This window comes from Corythoichthys intestinalis, chromosome 11 (assembly GCF_030265065.1).
Source record: "Corythoichthys intestinalis isolate RoL2023-P3 chromosome 11, ASM3026506v1, whole genome shotgun sequence".
Classification (NCBI taxonomy): Eukaryota; Metazoa; Chordata; class Actinopteri; order Syngnathiformes; family Syngnathidae; genus Corythoichthys; species Corythoichthys intestinalis.
In genome coordinates this window covers 51372598-51388366 of record NC_080405.1, presented here as the reverse complement: position 1 = coordinate 51388366, position 15769 = coordinate 51372598, and the positions used below count along the sequence as shown (strand labels likewise).

At 38.8% G+C, this 15769-nt stretch overlaps 1 protein-coding gene across 1 annotated transcript in view; it reads right to left on the bottom strand.

The window, feature by feature from the left end:
* Window positions 1-10236: 10236 nt before the first annotated feature.
* Window positions 10237-15769, bottom strand: part of lingo2 (leucine rich repeat and Ig domain containing 2) — a 500513-nt gene continuing 494980 nt past the window's right edge. The window contains exon 5 of the mRNA XM_057849645.1: window positions 10237-13440. Coding sequence (XP_057705628.1) covers window positions 11587-13428 — 1842 coding nt within the window. The 5' untranslated portion in view covers window positions 13429-13440 and the 3' untranslated portion in view covers window positions 10237-11586. The remainder of the gene's footprint in view (window positions 13441-15769) is intronic.

Here is a 15769-nt window from a genome sequence, read left to right as displayed (position 1 = left end):
GATGTATAATGCCAATGCTGTAGCGGCTAATTTCTCCCATTAAGTTTTTGTACTTGTACTAACATTTATCTTGTAAGAACTACAAATATTCTAGCCATGGATCGCTTTAAGAGAATGTTAATAATGTTAATGCCATCTTGTTGATTTATTGTTCTAATAAACTAATTAGTGCTGCAACGATTAATCGATTAACTCGAGTAATCGATGACAAAAAAATATTCGAATTAAATTTTGTTGCTTCGAGTATTCGTTTAATTAAAGTGGCGTTTTAATGGTTTATTTTGAAAGTGTTTGCAATTAGTTTTATTGATGAAGGTGGATACACTGCCCTCTGGTCTGCCTTTTTTCACATGGCTGACTCCAACTGCCCCCTGTTAAGACCAACGTGAGCTAAGTTTTTGTTTGAGCTAATGGTTTATAAGTATATTTAGCCGTTTTTTTTTTGTGGGAATATGTGTCTGAACCATTTGTTAAGAGCATTGTAAAAAAAAAAAAAAAAAACTTTAGCATTTAAGCTAGCGGACTTTTTCTATGTAAGTTGGCAAGTTTTTCTTTTGTTGTACATAGATCCTCATTTTTTTAAAAAAAATTATACCGTTTGAGGCTCAGCTCAGGTATTTTTAATTTTTCATGTACCTTATCCGATTACTCAATTATTCGAACTAAGTAGACCATCGATTAATCGACTATTAAAATATTCGATAGCTGCAGCCCTAAAACTAATACAGTACTTATGTACCGTATGTTGAATGTATATATCCGTCTTGTGTCTTATCTTTCCATTCCAACAATAATTTACAGAAAAATATGACATATTTTAGAGATGGTTTGAATTGCGATTAATTACCATTAATTAATTTTTAAGCTGTAATTAACTCGATTAAAAATTTTAATCGTTCGACAGCCCTACTTTTTATAAATCTGAAATTCCCTCTTTCATTCCCTGTAAACCTTCTAAACCTTCACATGAAGTGTGTGATGCAGTAACAGTAGAACCAAACGGCTTCAGTTCCTGTTTTGCACTTCATTGTGTTTGAAAAGCTCTCAGACGTGACGATCTGTTCTGCTCGTCCATCTTGCCCACGACGTGCAAACAAGCTGACCTTCAGGTGACGAATAACAAGAGCGCGCTCGAGACGTATCACAACGGGTGACAAACGCTGTCGCTTTGGCGCCTGACGGCCCACGGCCTCGACAGAGACCTTGAAAAAAGAAGAAATCCAGGGTGGGTCGAGGTGTGACGCTAAGCGCCGTCGCTTCGACGAATAAAGACGGATGTCGTCTGACAACAGGAGTCCGGTTTTCACCGGGACCTTACCACGGGGGACGGGGATCTGTCGAGGCGTGACAAAGCAGATCGCGGGCATTACTTCGTCTTCCTTGTTCTTCATTTAGCTTATCAAAGAGCGGAGGAAGGTAGCGAAACCTTCGGGCGAAGTCAATCTTAGCGGCGCAGGTGGCGAAAGGTGGCAGGCCGCCAACATGGCAGTGTGTTGCGATACCCACTTTCAGTTCTCCGGCAGAGGTAACCAAGGAACTCGAAGTGCACACTCTAAAATGTATTCAAAAGTATCAATTACTGTAAGAAAACAATGTATTCACCCAGGGGCGCTGCCAGGGATTTTGGGCCCCGTGAAAAGATATCACTTTGGGCCCCACCACCAGTGCCGAGACACACACACACATTTAGAGTATCAACTACATAATTTCCTGCATTCTGGTGAATCTTTACACTCTAACTTGTGCATTTTCTGCATTAATTTAAGATGACAATATATGTAAACATACAGCGTGTAGAGCAAAAATGAATAGACTGATATCATCTATAAGAAATGTACTGTAGACCATCTTTTACAATCTACATTTTTATTTATTTTTATTTTTTTCTATTTTATTATTTTTCTCGCCACCTGCAACCGTTACAGGGAGTGTGCAAAATATACTTAAAGCGATGCACTCTTCTCCAAAAATGCTTTGCAGCTGCATCTTACAAATTGCATTCTGGAGACGAGAGAGGACAAGTTAGGGGGGAAAGTAGCAGAATACACAGTGTTCAGGTGTCTTACTTCATGTTCAAACTGTGGTGTTAGATGCAGGAGTTGTGCTTGTTAAAAAAGGCAAGGGCAGACACAACTGTTTTAGTATGAAGAGCTTGGTAAGGGTTTGCCTGCTGTACTGATTTAATGTAAGCTAAAAGTGGAGCAAACACTAGCTAGCAAACAATTACAGTATTTCATCATGGAGTAGGCTTAGCCCCATCTTGAGACCCGCGATCTCCACAATAGGCTACAGCTCCGAAGCGAGGTCCCTTGTTAACAAACTAAATTCAATAAATTCTTGACAAACTGGATTCAAGCCGATTTAAAAAAAAAAAAAAAAAAAAAAAAAAAAAAAAAGAACATTTCCACACCAACTTTCAAAATCTGTAGGATACCAAAGAATGCCGTCATTTTTTTGAATTCTTGTTTTTGAATAGGTGAATGTCACTCATTGAAGCCGGGAAAATCCCGTATTTCTTCTGGGACCTCGCTTTGGAGCTTTGTAATAAGACATCGCGAGGTTCCAGATGGGGCTAGATTGGGCCAAGATAACAGGTTAATTTTCAGCACTTCACTGACGCTAGATACCAACCTTCCTTTGTCACATCCTGTTGGCCTTTTCTACCCCTCTACTGTTTTGCTTTCTTTTCTTTCCTGTTTTGATAACCCAATTTTTGTTTTGAAAACATTTCTGCAGTACCTCGCAATCCGAGTCACTGACTGTTGTAAATGCGCACCGCTGCTCCCGGTCTGATCGAAGGAAGGGCGGACCAAACCATGAAACTACAGGGGCAATTGATATGCTGTCTGGATGTTTACTTTTTGCCAAAAACAAAACAAGAAAAAGAAACCCTTCATTTTATTTCTGTCTAAATTATAATGATTAATAATTGAATTTGCAAACGATTACCTAATGTTCTAATTTTCTTTGTGGGCCCCATCAGGGCATGGGCCCTTAGAATCAGTATCGCTTTTCATCCCTATACGGCGCCCCCGTATTCACCTATAAGCCGCAGGCTGCCAACTATCCCCTTTCAAATGGGTTGGAAATCTAGCTCTGTTATAGGCAGCCAATGAATTGGAAAGAGGAAAATGCAAAAATATCATCTATTACTATTAATAAAACTTTAAAATAAAATTTACCCCATGACAACAAATTTCCGGTGACCAGTGGTCATGCAAAAACAAATAACCGAGAATCGATAACATTTGCAATCACATGTAGTATCTGGATACATTTCATGGATACTTTGGACAAACCTTCTAAAGTCGTACATAGGCCCGTAAAAAATCCGTTTATAAGCTTCAGAGGGAAAAAAGTGGCAGCTTATAATATGAACTGTTGGCAAGGCTGTCAGGGCTGATCGAGTGGAATCACAGACAAAGGGCGTTTTCCGGTGAAAATTCTTGTGAATAAATGCTTAAATCCCTGAATTCTTTGTAGAAATGGATGTAAAACAGTTCCTAATCTTGGTTAAAAGCAAAAAAATGTGCAGTTTGCATTTATCTTACGTAAATATGTCGAAGTACAATGCTAGTCTGTTAGTAAATGTAGCTAGCGGCCGCTTTATGTAGCATATGTAAACAGAGCTTTTCCGGTGAAAATTCTTGTAAATTAATGCTTAAATCCCTGACTTCTTTATAGATATGGATGTAAAAAAGTCTCGATTATCGGTTAAAAAAAAAGGTGCAGTTAGCAATTATTTTATGTAAATATGTCGAAGTACGATGCTAGTCCGTTACTCAATGAGGCGGCCGACATACGTAAACAGAGCCTTTCCGGTGAAAATTCTTGTGAATAAATGCTTAAATCCCTGAATTCTTTATAGATATGGACTTAAACAGTATTGATTCTTTGTTAAAAGTAAAAAAATAAAACGTGCAGGTAACATTTATTTTACGTAAATATTGCTAACTATAATGCTAGTCTGTAAGGAAATTAGCAGCCGCCATATGTAAGCAAAGAGCTTTTTCTGTTGAAAATTCTTGTTAATAAATGCTTAAATCCATGAATTCTTTATAGATATGGACATAAAACAGTCTCGATTCTTGGTTAAAAGCAAAAAAAAAAAAAAACGTGCAGGTAGCATATATTTTATGTAAATATTACGAACTAGGAGGGTAGTCTGTAAGGAAATTAGCAGCCTCCATATATGAACAAAAAGCTTTTTCCGTTGAAAATTATTGTCAATAAATGCTTAAATCCCTGAATTCTTTATAGATATGGATGTAAAAGAGTCTCGATTTTTGATTAAAAGCAAAAAAACGGGCAGTTAGCATTAACTTTTACGTAAATATGTCGAAGTACAATGCTAGTCTGTTAGTAAATGTAGCTAGCGGCCGACATATGCAAACAGAGCTTTTCCCGTGGACATTCTTGTGAATAAATGCCTAAATCCCTGAATTCTTTATAGATATGGACGTAAAACAGTCTCGATTCTTTGTTAAAAGCAAACAAAAAACAAAAAAAACCATGCAGGTAGCATTTATTTTATGTAAATATTGCGAACTATGAGGGTAGTCTGGAAGGAAATTAGCAGCCTACATATATAAACAAAGAGCTTTTGCCATTGAAAATTCTTGTGAATAAATGCTTAAATCCCTGAATTCTTTATAGATATGGACGTATAAAAGTCTCGATTCTTGGTTAAAAGCAAAAAATGGGCAGCTAGCATGAATTTTTACGTAAATATGTCGAAGTACAATGCTAGTCTGTTAGTAAATGTAGCTCGCGGCCGACATATGTAAACAGCTTTTCCAATGGAAATTCTTGTGGTTAAATGCTTAAATCCCTGAATTCTTTATAGATATGGACGTAAAACAGTCTCGATTCTTTGTTAAAAGCAACAACAACAACAACAAAAAACGTGCAGGTAGCATTTATTTTATGTAAATATTGCGAACAATGAGGGTAGTCTGTAAGGAAATTAGAAGCCTCCATTTATCAACAAAGAGCTTTTTCCGTTGAAACTTCTTGTGAATAAATGCTTAAATCCCTGAATTCTTCATAGATATGGACGTAAAAGAGTCTCGATTCTTGGTTAAAAGCAAAAAAAACGGGCAGTTTGCATTTACTTTACGTAAATACTGTATGTTGAAGAATGATGCTAGTCCGTAGCGGTTAATTTCTCCCATTGATATTTTGTTCACAACGTTTCAAAATGCATGCATAGTACGAAAAATATAACAATCACCTTAAATCCTGGAACAAATAATTCCTGAGACAATCCTTCTTGTTTGTATGCGGTTCAGTTTTCGTACTTTTTCCAACCTAAATCCGGCGTTAGATCACTGCATGTGTTGACTCTGCGACCGTCTGCGAATAACTGAAGCGAACTGTAGGGCGGCCCCCAATTTAAAGGCATTGCGCAGTGAAGGTGGAATCTGACCTGTCGATCGTTATGAAGCCCATCATGTTACATTAATGATTCAAGCCAGGTTTAGGGTTTTAAGTTACAGGTGCAAGGCTCTGCAAAGGATTTTATGCCAGGTTCAGGGTTTTATAGTAGGTCTATGTTTTCGAATTAAGGCATCAACAAGGATTAGAATTAACGTTAGGGTTGTAAATCCAAGGTCTGGCTGTAAAGCTAGTGCTAAGTGATTGAAACGAGCTTTCAAGTGGCAATTAGGGACTCAGATTTGGATTTCAGGCCACGTATACAGTAGGTCGTAGGTTTTAAGGTAAGAACCAATGCAGTAGTCTTTTCTAAAAATAGGGTTTTAATTTGGATTGAGGTTGCCAGTTAGAATTTCATTTCGACTTTTGATAGTGGAGACATGATTTTAAATCAATTCCTTATGATAATTTCGATACTGTTTTGTCTTAAAGAAAAGCATTTAACACAAAGACTTAATAATCTGCTTAAATCTCCTCGTTTAGCGTGTTCAGATCATCAAACATCCAAACAAGTCATTGAGTTTAGTAATTAAGATGCCATGGATTTTATTCTACTACATTAAAGCTAGTGTATTATTCATGGCCGCCATTAAACGCTGCATCAACGAGAGTGGGAAAACCACTTTCTGACTCCCGGCTGTGAATAACATTCATTCACAGCTTGTGCTCAAGATCCTTTGTATGTATGTTCACAATCCATTTGTAACATCAGTCAGACTGGGAAATTTGAGTTGTGTGCTCAGGCCAGGATTGGGGTTTCAAACCAAGCTCAATCAGGGGTTCCATGACATGAGCAAACCAAACATTTGGTTCTTCCATAAAATCTCACAATACATGGCCCTGGTCATCCTTTCCTTAATGCAGTGCAGTCGTTTAGTCCCATGTGCAGAAAAACAGACCCAAAGCATGATGCTCCCGCCCCCATGCTTCACAGTAGGTATGGTGTTCTTGGGATGGTACTGTACTCATCCATAGACTTCATAATGATATTGACAGGTAATGTTTGACCTTCACTGCGCCATGCCTTCAAGTAGGGGGCCATCTCACAATCAGCTTCAGTTATTCCCAGTTGGTCGCAGCGAAACATGCAGCGATCCAATGCCGGATTTATGTTGAAAAAGTAGGAAAGCTGTACCGCATAAACACAGGAATGATTGCCTCAGAAGTGATTTGTTCCAGGATTCAAGGTAATGATTATACTAGTATTTTTTAGGGTTGTTCCGATCATGTTTTTTTGCTCCTGATCCGATTCCGATCGTTTTAGTTTGAGTATCTGCCGATCCCGATATTTCCCGATCCGATTGCTTTTTTTTGCTCCCGATTCAATTCCAATCATTGCCGATAATTTTTCCCGATCATATACATTTTGGCAGTGCATTAAGAAAAAAATGAATAAAACTCGGACAAATATATACATTCAACATACAGTACATAAGTACTGTATTTGTTTATTATGACAATAAATCCTCAAGATGGCATTTACATGATTAACATTGTTTCTGTGAGAGGGATCCACGGATAGAAAGACTTTTGACTTTGTATATCGTGACTAAATATTGCCATCTAGTGTATTTGTTGAGCTTTCAGTAAATGATACTATAGGCATGCCCAAATGCATGATGGGAAGTGGAACCATGACTGTGCGTAGTGCTACCAATTGATATATCTTCTCTGCGTTGGGAAATAACTTAAGGTGTTAAGAAAAAGATCAATTGCTACCTTGCTTCCCCACATTGCTTTCCATGATATTTCTAATTATAGGGAGAGGGATTGTCAGGCTTTAGCCAATTACAAATAGGCTCCAAAGGCTGCCAAAATTCAATCTACTCATTTTACACTGCCTTTTACCTCTCTATATAGGTAAAACGTCGCCATTACAGATTGAGCGCAACAATGCGTGAGTGGGTCCTGCAACACATACATTAATTGCGTTAAATATTTTAACGTGATACATTTTTTAAAAATCTAATTACCGCCATTATTGGGATACATTTGATAACCCTACCTTAAGCCTAAAGACTCTGGATGAGTGTAACATATTATGTCTGTAACGTTAAATACAATTAGAAAACGATTTAATTAAAAAATATATATATATTAAAATAAGGCATGGCCGATATTATATTTGCTGATTCCGATACTTTGAAAATGACGTGGTCGGACATCTCTAGTATACTTCATTTTTTCACAAGGATTTTAAACGTAAAAAGCTTTCTTGTAAGGCTGCCGCCACATTATCTAACAGACTAGCATCGTTCTTTGACATATTTACGTGAAATAAATGCTAACTGCATGTTTTTTTTGCTTTTAAACAAGAATCCAGACTGTTTTACGTCCATATCTATAAAGAATTCAGAGATTTAAGCATTTATTCACAAGAATTTTCACCAGAGAAGCTGTTTATATAAGGCGGCCGACACGTTGACTGACAGACTAGCATCGTACCTCAACATATTTACGTAAAATAAATGCTACCTGCGCGTTTAATGGCGGCCATGAATAATACACTGGCTTTAATGTAGTAGAATAAAATCTTAACTACTAAACTCAATGACTTGTTTAGATTTTTGATGATCTGAACACGCTCAACGAGGAGATTTAAGCAGATTATTAAGTGTTTGTGTTAAATGCTTTTCTTTAGGACAAAACAGTATGGAAATTATCATAAGGAATTCATTTAAAATCATATCTCCACAATCAAAAGTCATAATAAAATTCTAACTGCCAACCTCAACCCAAATTGAAACCCTATTTTTAGAAGAAAAAAAAAAAAACACTGCATTGGTTCTTAACTTAAAACCCACTGCGTACTGTATACGTGGCCTGAAATCCAAATCTGAGTCCCTAATTGCCACTTGAAAGCTCGTTTCAAACACTTAGCACTGGCTTTACAGCCAGACCTTGGATTTACAACCCTAACGTTAATTCTAATCCTTGTTGATGCCTGAATTAAAAAATGTAGCCCTACTATAAAACCCTGAACCTGGCATAAAATCTCTTGCAGAACCTTGCACCTATAATTTAAAACTCTAAACCTGGCTTGAATCATTAATGTAACATCATATACTTCACAATGATTGGCGGGTCAGATTCCACCTTCACTACGCATTGCCTTTAAATTGGGGGCCGCCCTACAGTCCGCTTCAGTTATTCGCAGTCGGTCGCAGAGTCAACACATGCAGTGATCCAATGCCTGATTTAAGATTGAAAAAGTACGAAAGCTGTACCGCATACAAACAGGAAGGATTGTCTCAGGTGTGATTTGTTCAAGGATTCAAGGTAATTATAATATTTTTTGTACCATGCATGCATTTTGAAACGTTGTGACAAAAAAATCAATGGGAGAAAATACCCGCTACGGACTAGCATCATTCTTCGACATATTTACGTAAATTAAATGCAAACTGCCCGTTTTTTGCTTTTAACCAAGAATCGAGACTCTTTTCCATCCATATCTATGAAGAATTCAGGGATTTAATGATTTATTAACAAGAATTTTCAATGGAAAAAGATCTTTGTTTACATATGGCGGCTGCTGATGTCCTTAGAGACTAGCCTCATAGTTCACAATATTTATGTAAAATAAATGCTACCTGCACATTTTTTTGCTTTTAACCAAGAATAGAGACTGTTTCACATCCATATCTATAAAGAAATCATGGATTTAAGCATTTATTCACAAGAATTTTCAATGAAAAAAGCTCTTTGTCTGTGATTTCACTCGGTAAACTTTGACGGCCATGACCATGTCAACAATGCAGGCCCCCCCTATTAATCGGCCCCCGACTGGTGTCCCATTAGTATCATTATGAAGCCTATGACTCATCATTCTTCCTCTGAACACTATGAGTGGAATTATGACCAATAAGTTCCATTTTGATCTCATATGACCGCATGACTTTCTCCCATGACTCATCTGGATCATCCAAATGGTCTTGGCAAACTTAAAACAGGCCTGAACATGTGCTGGTGTAAGCAGGGGAACCTTTCTTGCCAGGCATTTTTTCTAAATCATGACGTTATCCATCCATCCATCCATCCATCCATCCATCCATCCATCCATCCATCCATCCATCCATCCATCCATCCATCCATCCATCCATCCATCCATCCATCCATCCATCCATCCATCCATCCATCCATCCATCCATCCATCCATCCATCCATCCATCCATCCATCCATCCATCCAATCTACTGTAGAAATATATTTCCATTTATTCACAATAATCACATGTGGAAAATGCCACTTACTTTTCTAACATATTCACACAGGCCCCTTTTGCCTTCTTACCAGCGTATGTAATCTGATCAGGGCGGGGGGTTATACATTCAAAGCAAGAGACCCTCCCCAGTGAGGAGGGAAGAAAAAGTGTAGGAGCTGAGAGGCGTGAGGCAGTTTTTCTTTGTCTCCCGGTACCAGTAATGTCTTGTCTTTTCTGTTTGTCTGTCTTTTAGTGTAAAGTCGTTGTTCTTTTTTATTCCTGAATTCTGCGTTATCATCTCCTGTTCGTTATAAGAATAAAACAACCTGTAACATGGAAGAATCGACTCTTTTCCTTTACTAACTAACTAACTAACTAACTAACTAACTAACTAACTAACTAACTAACTAACTAACTAACTAACTAACTAACTAACTAACTAACTAACTAACTAACTAACTAACTAACTAACTAACTAACTAACTTCATTGCTCATATCTCAGGACAAAAAACCAAAAATGTCTCAAAAGTCGTTTCATATTTCCAAAAACTTGTATCTCAAGGCACCACTATGCGAACCTTCTGTTTGCCATTTTATTAGTCTTGCCATACATGCAAACATTGTGAGATGACGTGGTGCAAACCTGGCCAACATTTTTGTGGGACTGGAACAGCATTGCGTTTTCATTCATTTCAATCGGGAACAATGATTTAAGATAAGATTTGAGATAAGAGCATGGAACAAATTGAACTAATTTTAACTTAAAGGCACCACACTAATGCTGATTTTAATCAAAGCCATTTGGGATCTCACCATTATACAGTAGCAACTTTGTGCCATGAAGAAAGTTGACATCAGTCATTGGTACAAATACATCTCCATTTAATCCACATACATATTTTTTTTAAACATTTTTTTAAATTGTCACAATCTAAATGATTCAACAACAAAATGAAGAACTACCACAACAAAGTCATTTTTTTTTCTACAGGGGAAAGAAAAAAAGAAGCAATGCAAATTTCACTGTAGCAAAAAGTTGACACACGGGCCAAAAATTTGACACATGGGCCAAAAAGGTACACTTCAAAGGAATAGAAAGACACTAAAGTTGGACAAAAGGGTGGTTCATGTTCATCCAAGGGACAGTCCGGATATCATACTGGACACCCAACAGCAGTTGCGGGTTGATTTTTGCCCAACATTATTAATAAATAAAATATTTCATTTGATAAATATGTATTTTTCTCATATTTGTTATTTCTGAGTCAATCGTGGGGGAGCAGGGACATTTTATCACCCATCGAAGCCCTTCCTGAATCCATGGAAACTTCAAAAGTCTCAATAGTGTTTCTTCTTCTTCTTTTTTTTTGCTGAACATACAGTATAAGGGTTATATCAATTTTGGCTAATGCATCCCATGAATATTGCTATGAATATGTCTTTCCAATGAGTATGTACATACAATAGGTGTACATAATAACAAAGCATTAGGTACACACATGGGCAAAAGTATCGAACAGAGGAAGCGATGATAGCCGTCATGGGTTGACTGAATGGGTGATAAAGCATGTGGTGCAAGACTCAACAAAGGCTATTTTAGCATAAGATACAAATTGGTTACTGTACACGGTTCAGCCGAGTCCAGAAGATCCAACCCAGAGAAGTCAAAGGGCACTCTTTTTTTTTTTTTTTTTTCGGAAGAGGGCATACAAATCTCAAAAAGCAGATAAACGACACTTATTTCCCTGGGAACTGTTCACACACCTTCTGAATTGAAGCAATTCCAAAGTCCTACTGCACTGTTTGTAATGTCCCGCTCATTGTCTCTTACCCCAAAGTCCTCTGCGACCATTCGTCTATCAGCTGTGGTTCTATTTGCAAAAAAATAGAATGTACTTCGGGTTATTTTCCACAAGGGGCTGAAGATTTTTTTCCTATAAAACAAGTCACATCATTTTCATGTTGAAACGATGAGGACCGGCCTGGATTTCGGCCGAGTCCACGTTGGTGCCGTTGGACTTGGAGCGAGGCACGTACTCCACATCGATGTTGTTTTTATGTTTTCCTTTGCCTCTGCTCCAGACGAAGAGGAGCAAGAAGCAAAACAAGACCATCCCCAGGAACGTGAAGCAACCCATGGCCGTCGACACCAAAATGGTCTTTAGGTCCAAGCCCAGGGTGATGTTGGCGGTCCCGTTTGCAGTGGTGTTGCTGGGTTCGGTGTAGTACTGGGTCCTGTTGGCGTACAGCGAGCCCAGGCTCTTGACTGCCAGTGATGTCATCAGGGTGTCGTTCCCGGCCGTGTTGGAGGCGTGGCAGAGGTAGACCCCGCCGTCTTGAACCTCCGCAGACTTGATCTCCAGAGTGCCGTTGTTGTGCACTGTTACTCTGCCGTGGTTCCTGGCCGTCAGTACGCGCCGCCTCGGGGAAACCCAGGACATGGAGGGCCTCGGTGTACCGTCGGCACTGCAGTGCAACAGAGCATGTTGGCCCTCGTCCACTGTCACAGTTTGCGTCTTGTTCTCGCGGATTTTCGGCTTGGTGCAGGTCACGTAGTAAGACAACAGGCTTTCCTTAAACTCTTGGAAGGGTCTGCCACGAATTCCCTCGGGTGTGTTGCACTCTGGCTGGGAATCCCCAAACAAGATGGAGTGCCTTTTCTGTAAAATCCACATAAGACGGCAATCGCACACCAGCGGGTTGTTGTCGATGAGAAGAACTTCCAAAGCTTCCGGAGATTGGAAGACTCCCTTCTCTAGTGTGTCAAGCCGATTGTGCGACACGTTGAGCACCTTTAACCCCCGCAGGCCTTGGAAGGCGTACGGTTCGATGGCGGTGAGCTGCGAGCCGACCAGGTGAAACTCTCGAAGGCGAACAAGATCCATCAACATCCCTCCTTCAATGTGCCGGATGCGGTTGTAGGACAAGTTAAGGTGTGTCAGGTAGGGCAAGTGCTTCAAAGCCTGGTAGGGAAAGGACGACAGATTGGTGTTGGTGACAGACAGAGTTGTGAGGTTGAGGCCGTGCAAGGTATTGGCTGGCACGTGGTCCAGTGAGGGCCAGTTGTCGATCTCCAAGTGGCGCAGCCGGAACAGCTTTTTAAAAGAATACGGATGCAAAGTGCTGATGCTGAGGTATCGCAGATGCAGGCTGACCAGGTTGTGTAGGTGTGAGAGGGCCTCAGATGGCACCACAGTGAGGTTGCACCTCTCCAGAGCCAGCGTCTCCAGGCTTAAAAGTCCGCTGAATGCTCGGTGCGAGATGTAAACCAGGTCGTTGTCGCCCACTTCCAAAAACTTGAGATTGTGCAAGTCCTGGAACATGTAATCCAAGAGGATGACGATCTTGTTGTCACTCACATCTAGCCGGGTAAGGTTGGCCAGGCCCGAGAAGACGCCAAGAGGGATGAGCTTGATCCGATTGCTCTTTAAGCTGAGCGAGTGCATGCCAAACAAAGCGTTGAAGGCACCCGGTTCCACGTAGCTGATTATATTCCCGCTCAGGTCAAGCTCCTCAAGGCTCGGAAAGGCGACAAAATCATCTGGGTTGATCATAGTTAGCTTGTTCTTACTCAGGTCCAGGATCCTAGTCTCGCCCGGGATGCCGTCAGGTATGGCGGGCATGCGCTTGCGGTGGCACACCACGGCTTTGGTTTGCGCCGAACACTCGCAGCGGGAGGGACAGCCCAGAGAGGATCCCGCAAAGACGACCAGCAGGGCCAGTCCCAGGACTGGCTGCCAGCATGAGATGACCGTGTGCAGCATGACTTTGCTCAAACAGTCCACCATTCTGTCACGGCTCTGTAAAACAAGACAAGAAGAAAATGTAGTGAGTGAACCAGGTTGGACGCTATAGTCAAAAAATAACATTTGTTCTGGTGACATGCGATCACCCCAAAGCAAGTACATAACTGCGTATGGGTACTTTTGCAATCAAATATTATATCCAGATTAGGGCTGTCAAAATTATCGCGTTAACGGGCGGTATGTAATTTTTTTAAAGTAATCACGTTAAAATATTTGACGCATTTAATGTACATTTCCCGCTCAAACAGATTAAAATGACAGCACAGTGTAATTTCCTCTTGTGTTTTTTGTTGTTTTGTCGCTCTCTGCTGGCGCTTGGGTGTGACTGATTGTATGGGTTTCAGCACCATGAGCATTGTGTAATTATTGACATCAACAATGGCGACCTACTAGTTTCTTTTTTGATTGAAAATTTTACAAACTTTATTCAAACGAAAACATTAAGAGGGGTTTTAACTAGGGCTGTCAAAATTATCGCGTTAACGGGCGGTAATTAACTTTTTAAAATTAATCACGTCAAAATATTTGACGCAATTAACGCACATGCCCCGCTCAGATTAAAATGACACAGTGTCATTTCCACTTGTTACTTGTTTTTTGTTGTTTGGCGCCCTCTGCTGGTGCTTGGGTCCAAATGATTTCATGGGTTTGGGGAGGGAGCATGGTGTAATGACATCAACAATGGCGAGGTCCTTGTTTATTTTTTGATTGAAAAATATTGAAATTTTACAAATTTTAATAAAACGAAAACATTAAGAGGGCTTTTATTATAAAATTTCTATAATTTGTACTAACATTTATCTTTTAAGAACTACAAGTCTTTCTATCCATGGATCACTTTAAGACAATGTTAATAATGTTAATGCCATCTTGTTGATTTATTGTTATAATAAACAAATACAGTACTTATGTACCGTATGTTGAATGTATACATCCGTCTTGTGTCTTATCTTTTCGTTCCAACAATAATTTACAGAAAAATATGGCATATTTTATAGATGGTTTGAATTGTCATTAATTATGATTAATTAATTTTTAAGCTGTAATTAACTCGAGTAAAAAATTTTAATCATTTGACAGCCCTAGTTTTAACATAAAATTTCTATAACTTGTACTAACATTTATCTTTTGAGAACTACAAGTCTTTCTATCCATGGATCGCTTTAACAGAATGTTAATAATGTTAATGCCATCATGTTGATTTATTGTTATAATAAACAAATACAGTACTTATGTACAGTATGTTGAATGTTTATGTCCGTCTTGTTTCTTATCTTTCCATTCCACTATAATTTACAGAAAAATATGGCATATTTTATAGATGGTTTGAATTGCGATTAATTAATTTTTAAGCAGTGATTAACTCGATTAAAATTTTTAATCGTTTGACAGCCCTAATCCAGATACAACATTTCAGTATCGATACTCTTGGAAACAAAACTAAAGACATACAGCTCATCGCCATGTAAAATCCTTATATTAGTTGCACATGCCTAAGGAAAAACAGGTAGCAGCTTATAGTTTAAAAATTACAGCAGTCATTTGAATTTTGAATAATTACTTTATGAGACTTTATGAGAATATGAAACTGATGACAAAATGCAATTGCAATGCATGCTATCAGGGGTTATTAACAATTCAAGGCAAAATGTGGGCACATTCACCATGAAATTTGTACAATAATAATCGAAAGATGAGAAAGACACGCCCACGGCGGTAGGTTTGGGAAGAAAAAAATTGAATAGAAATAACATTCTGTACAAAAAAAGATGTTAAGTAACATTTGCAGCCCGCAGGCAAGAAACAGCTGGTGAACTTCAGCGTTATGAAGCAAGCGTTTATGCATAATCGCCAACTGGAGAAATGACTTATTGGCAAAAACACACTACGAGAGAGACTCATTTCCATAGAAGATAATGTTTAGTTATAAAATATAAAAACAGACTAGATTTGAACAAAATCTGGCATTACCACGCGCCCTCGTTGACTAAGACTAAGTGAACGCTTGACTTTCCTATATATGATTTTAAAATATAGTTTTCCTGTAAATTATTGTCTATAAAAGTTGTAAAGCAATAACACAAACAACTAAAATGAATGAAATGAACAAAAAGATATTTTTATAAAGGGTCAAAATTTGTATGAGTCGTATTCCTGATTCGTGTTAAAATTGTAAATTTACTCCTTGCCACTAGGGACTGTCAAACGTTTCTTTCCACTGACCTGGAGTCCGCCCCGGTACACTTAAAATGACAGCTAATCATGACACAGGAGTTGGTAGTTAGGACGGCAAAACAGTTTTTGACTGTGGCTTAGTGCTTTG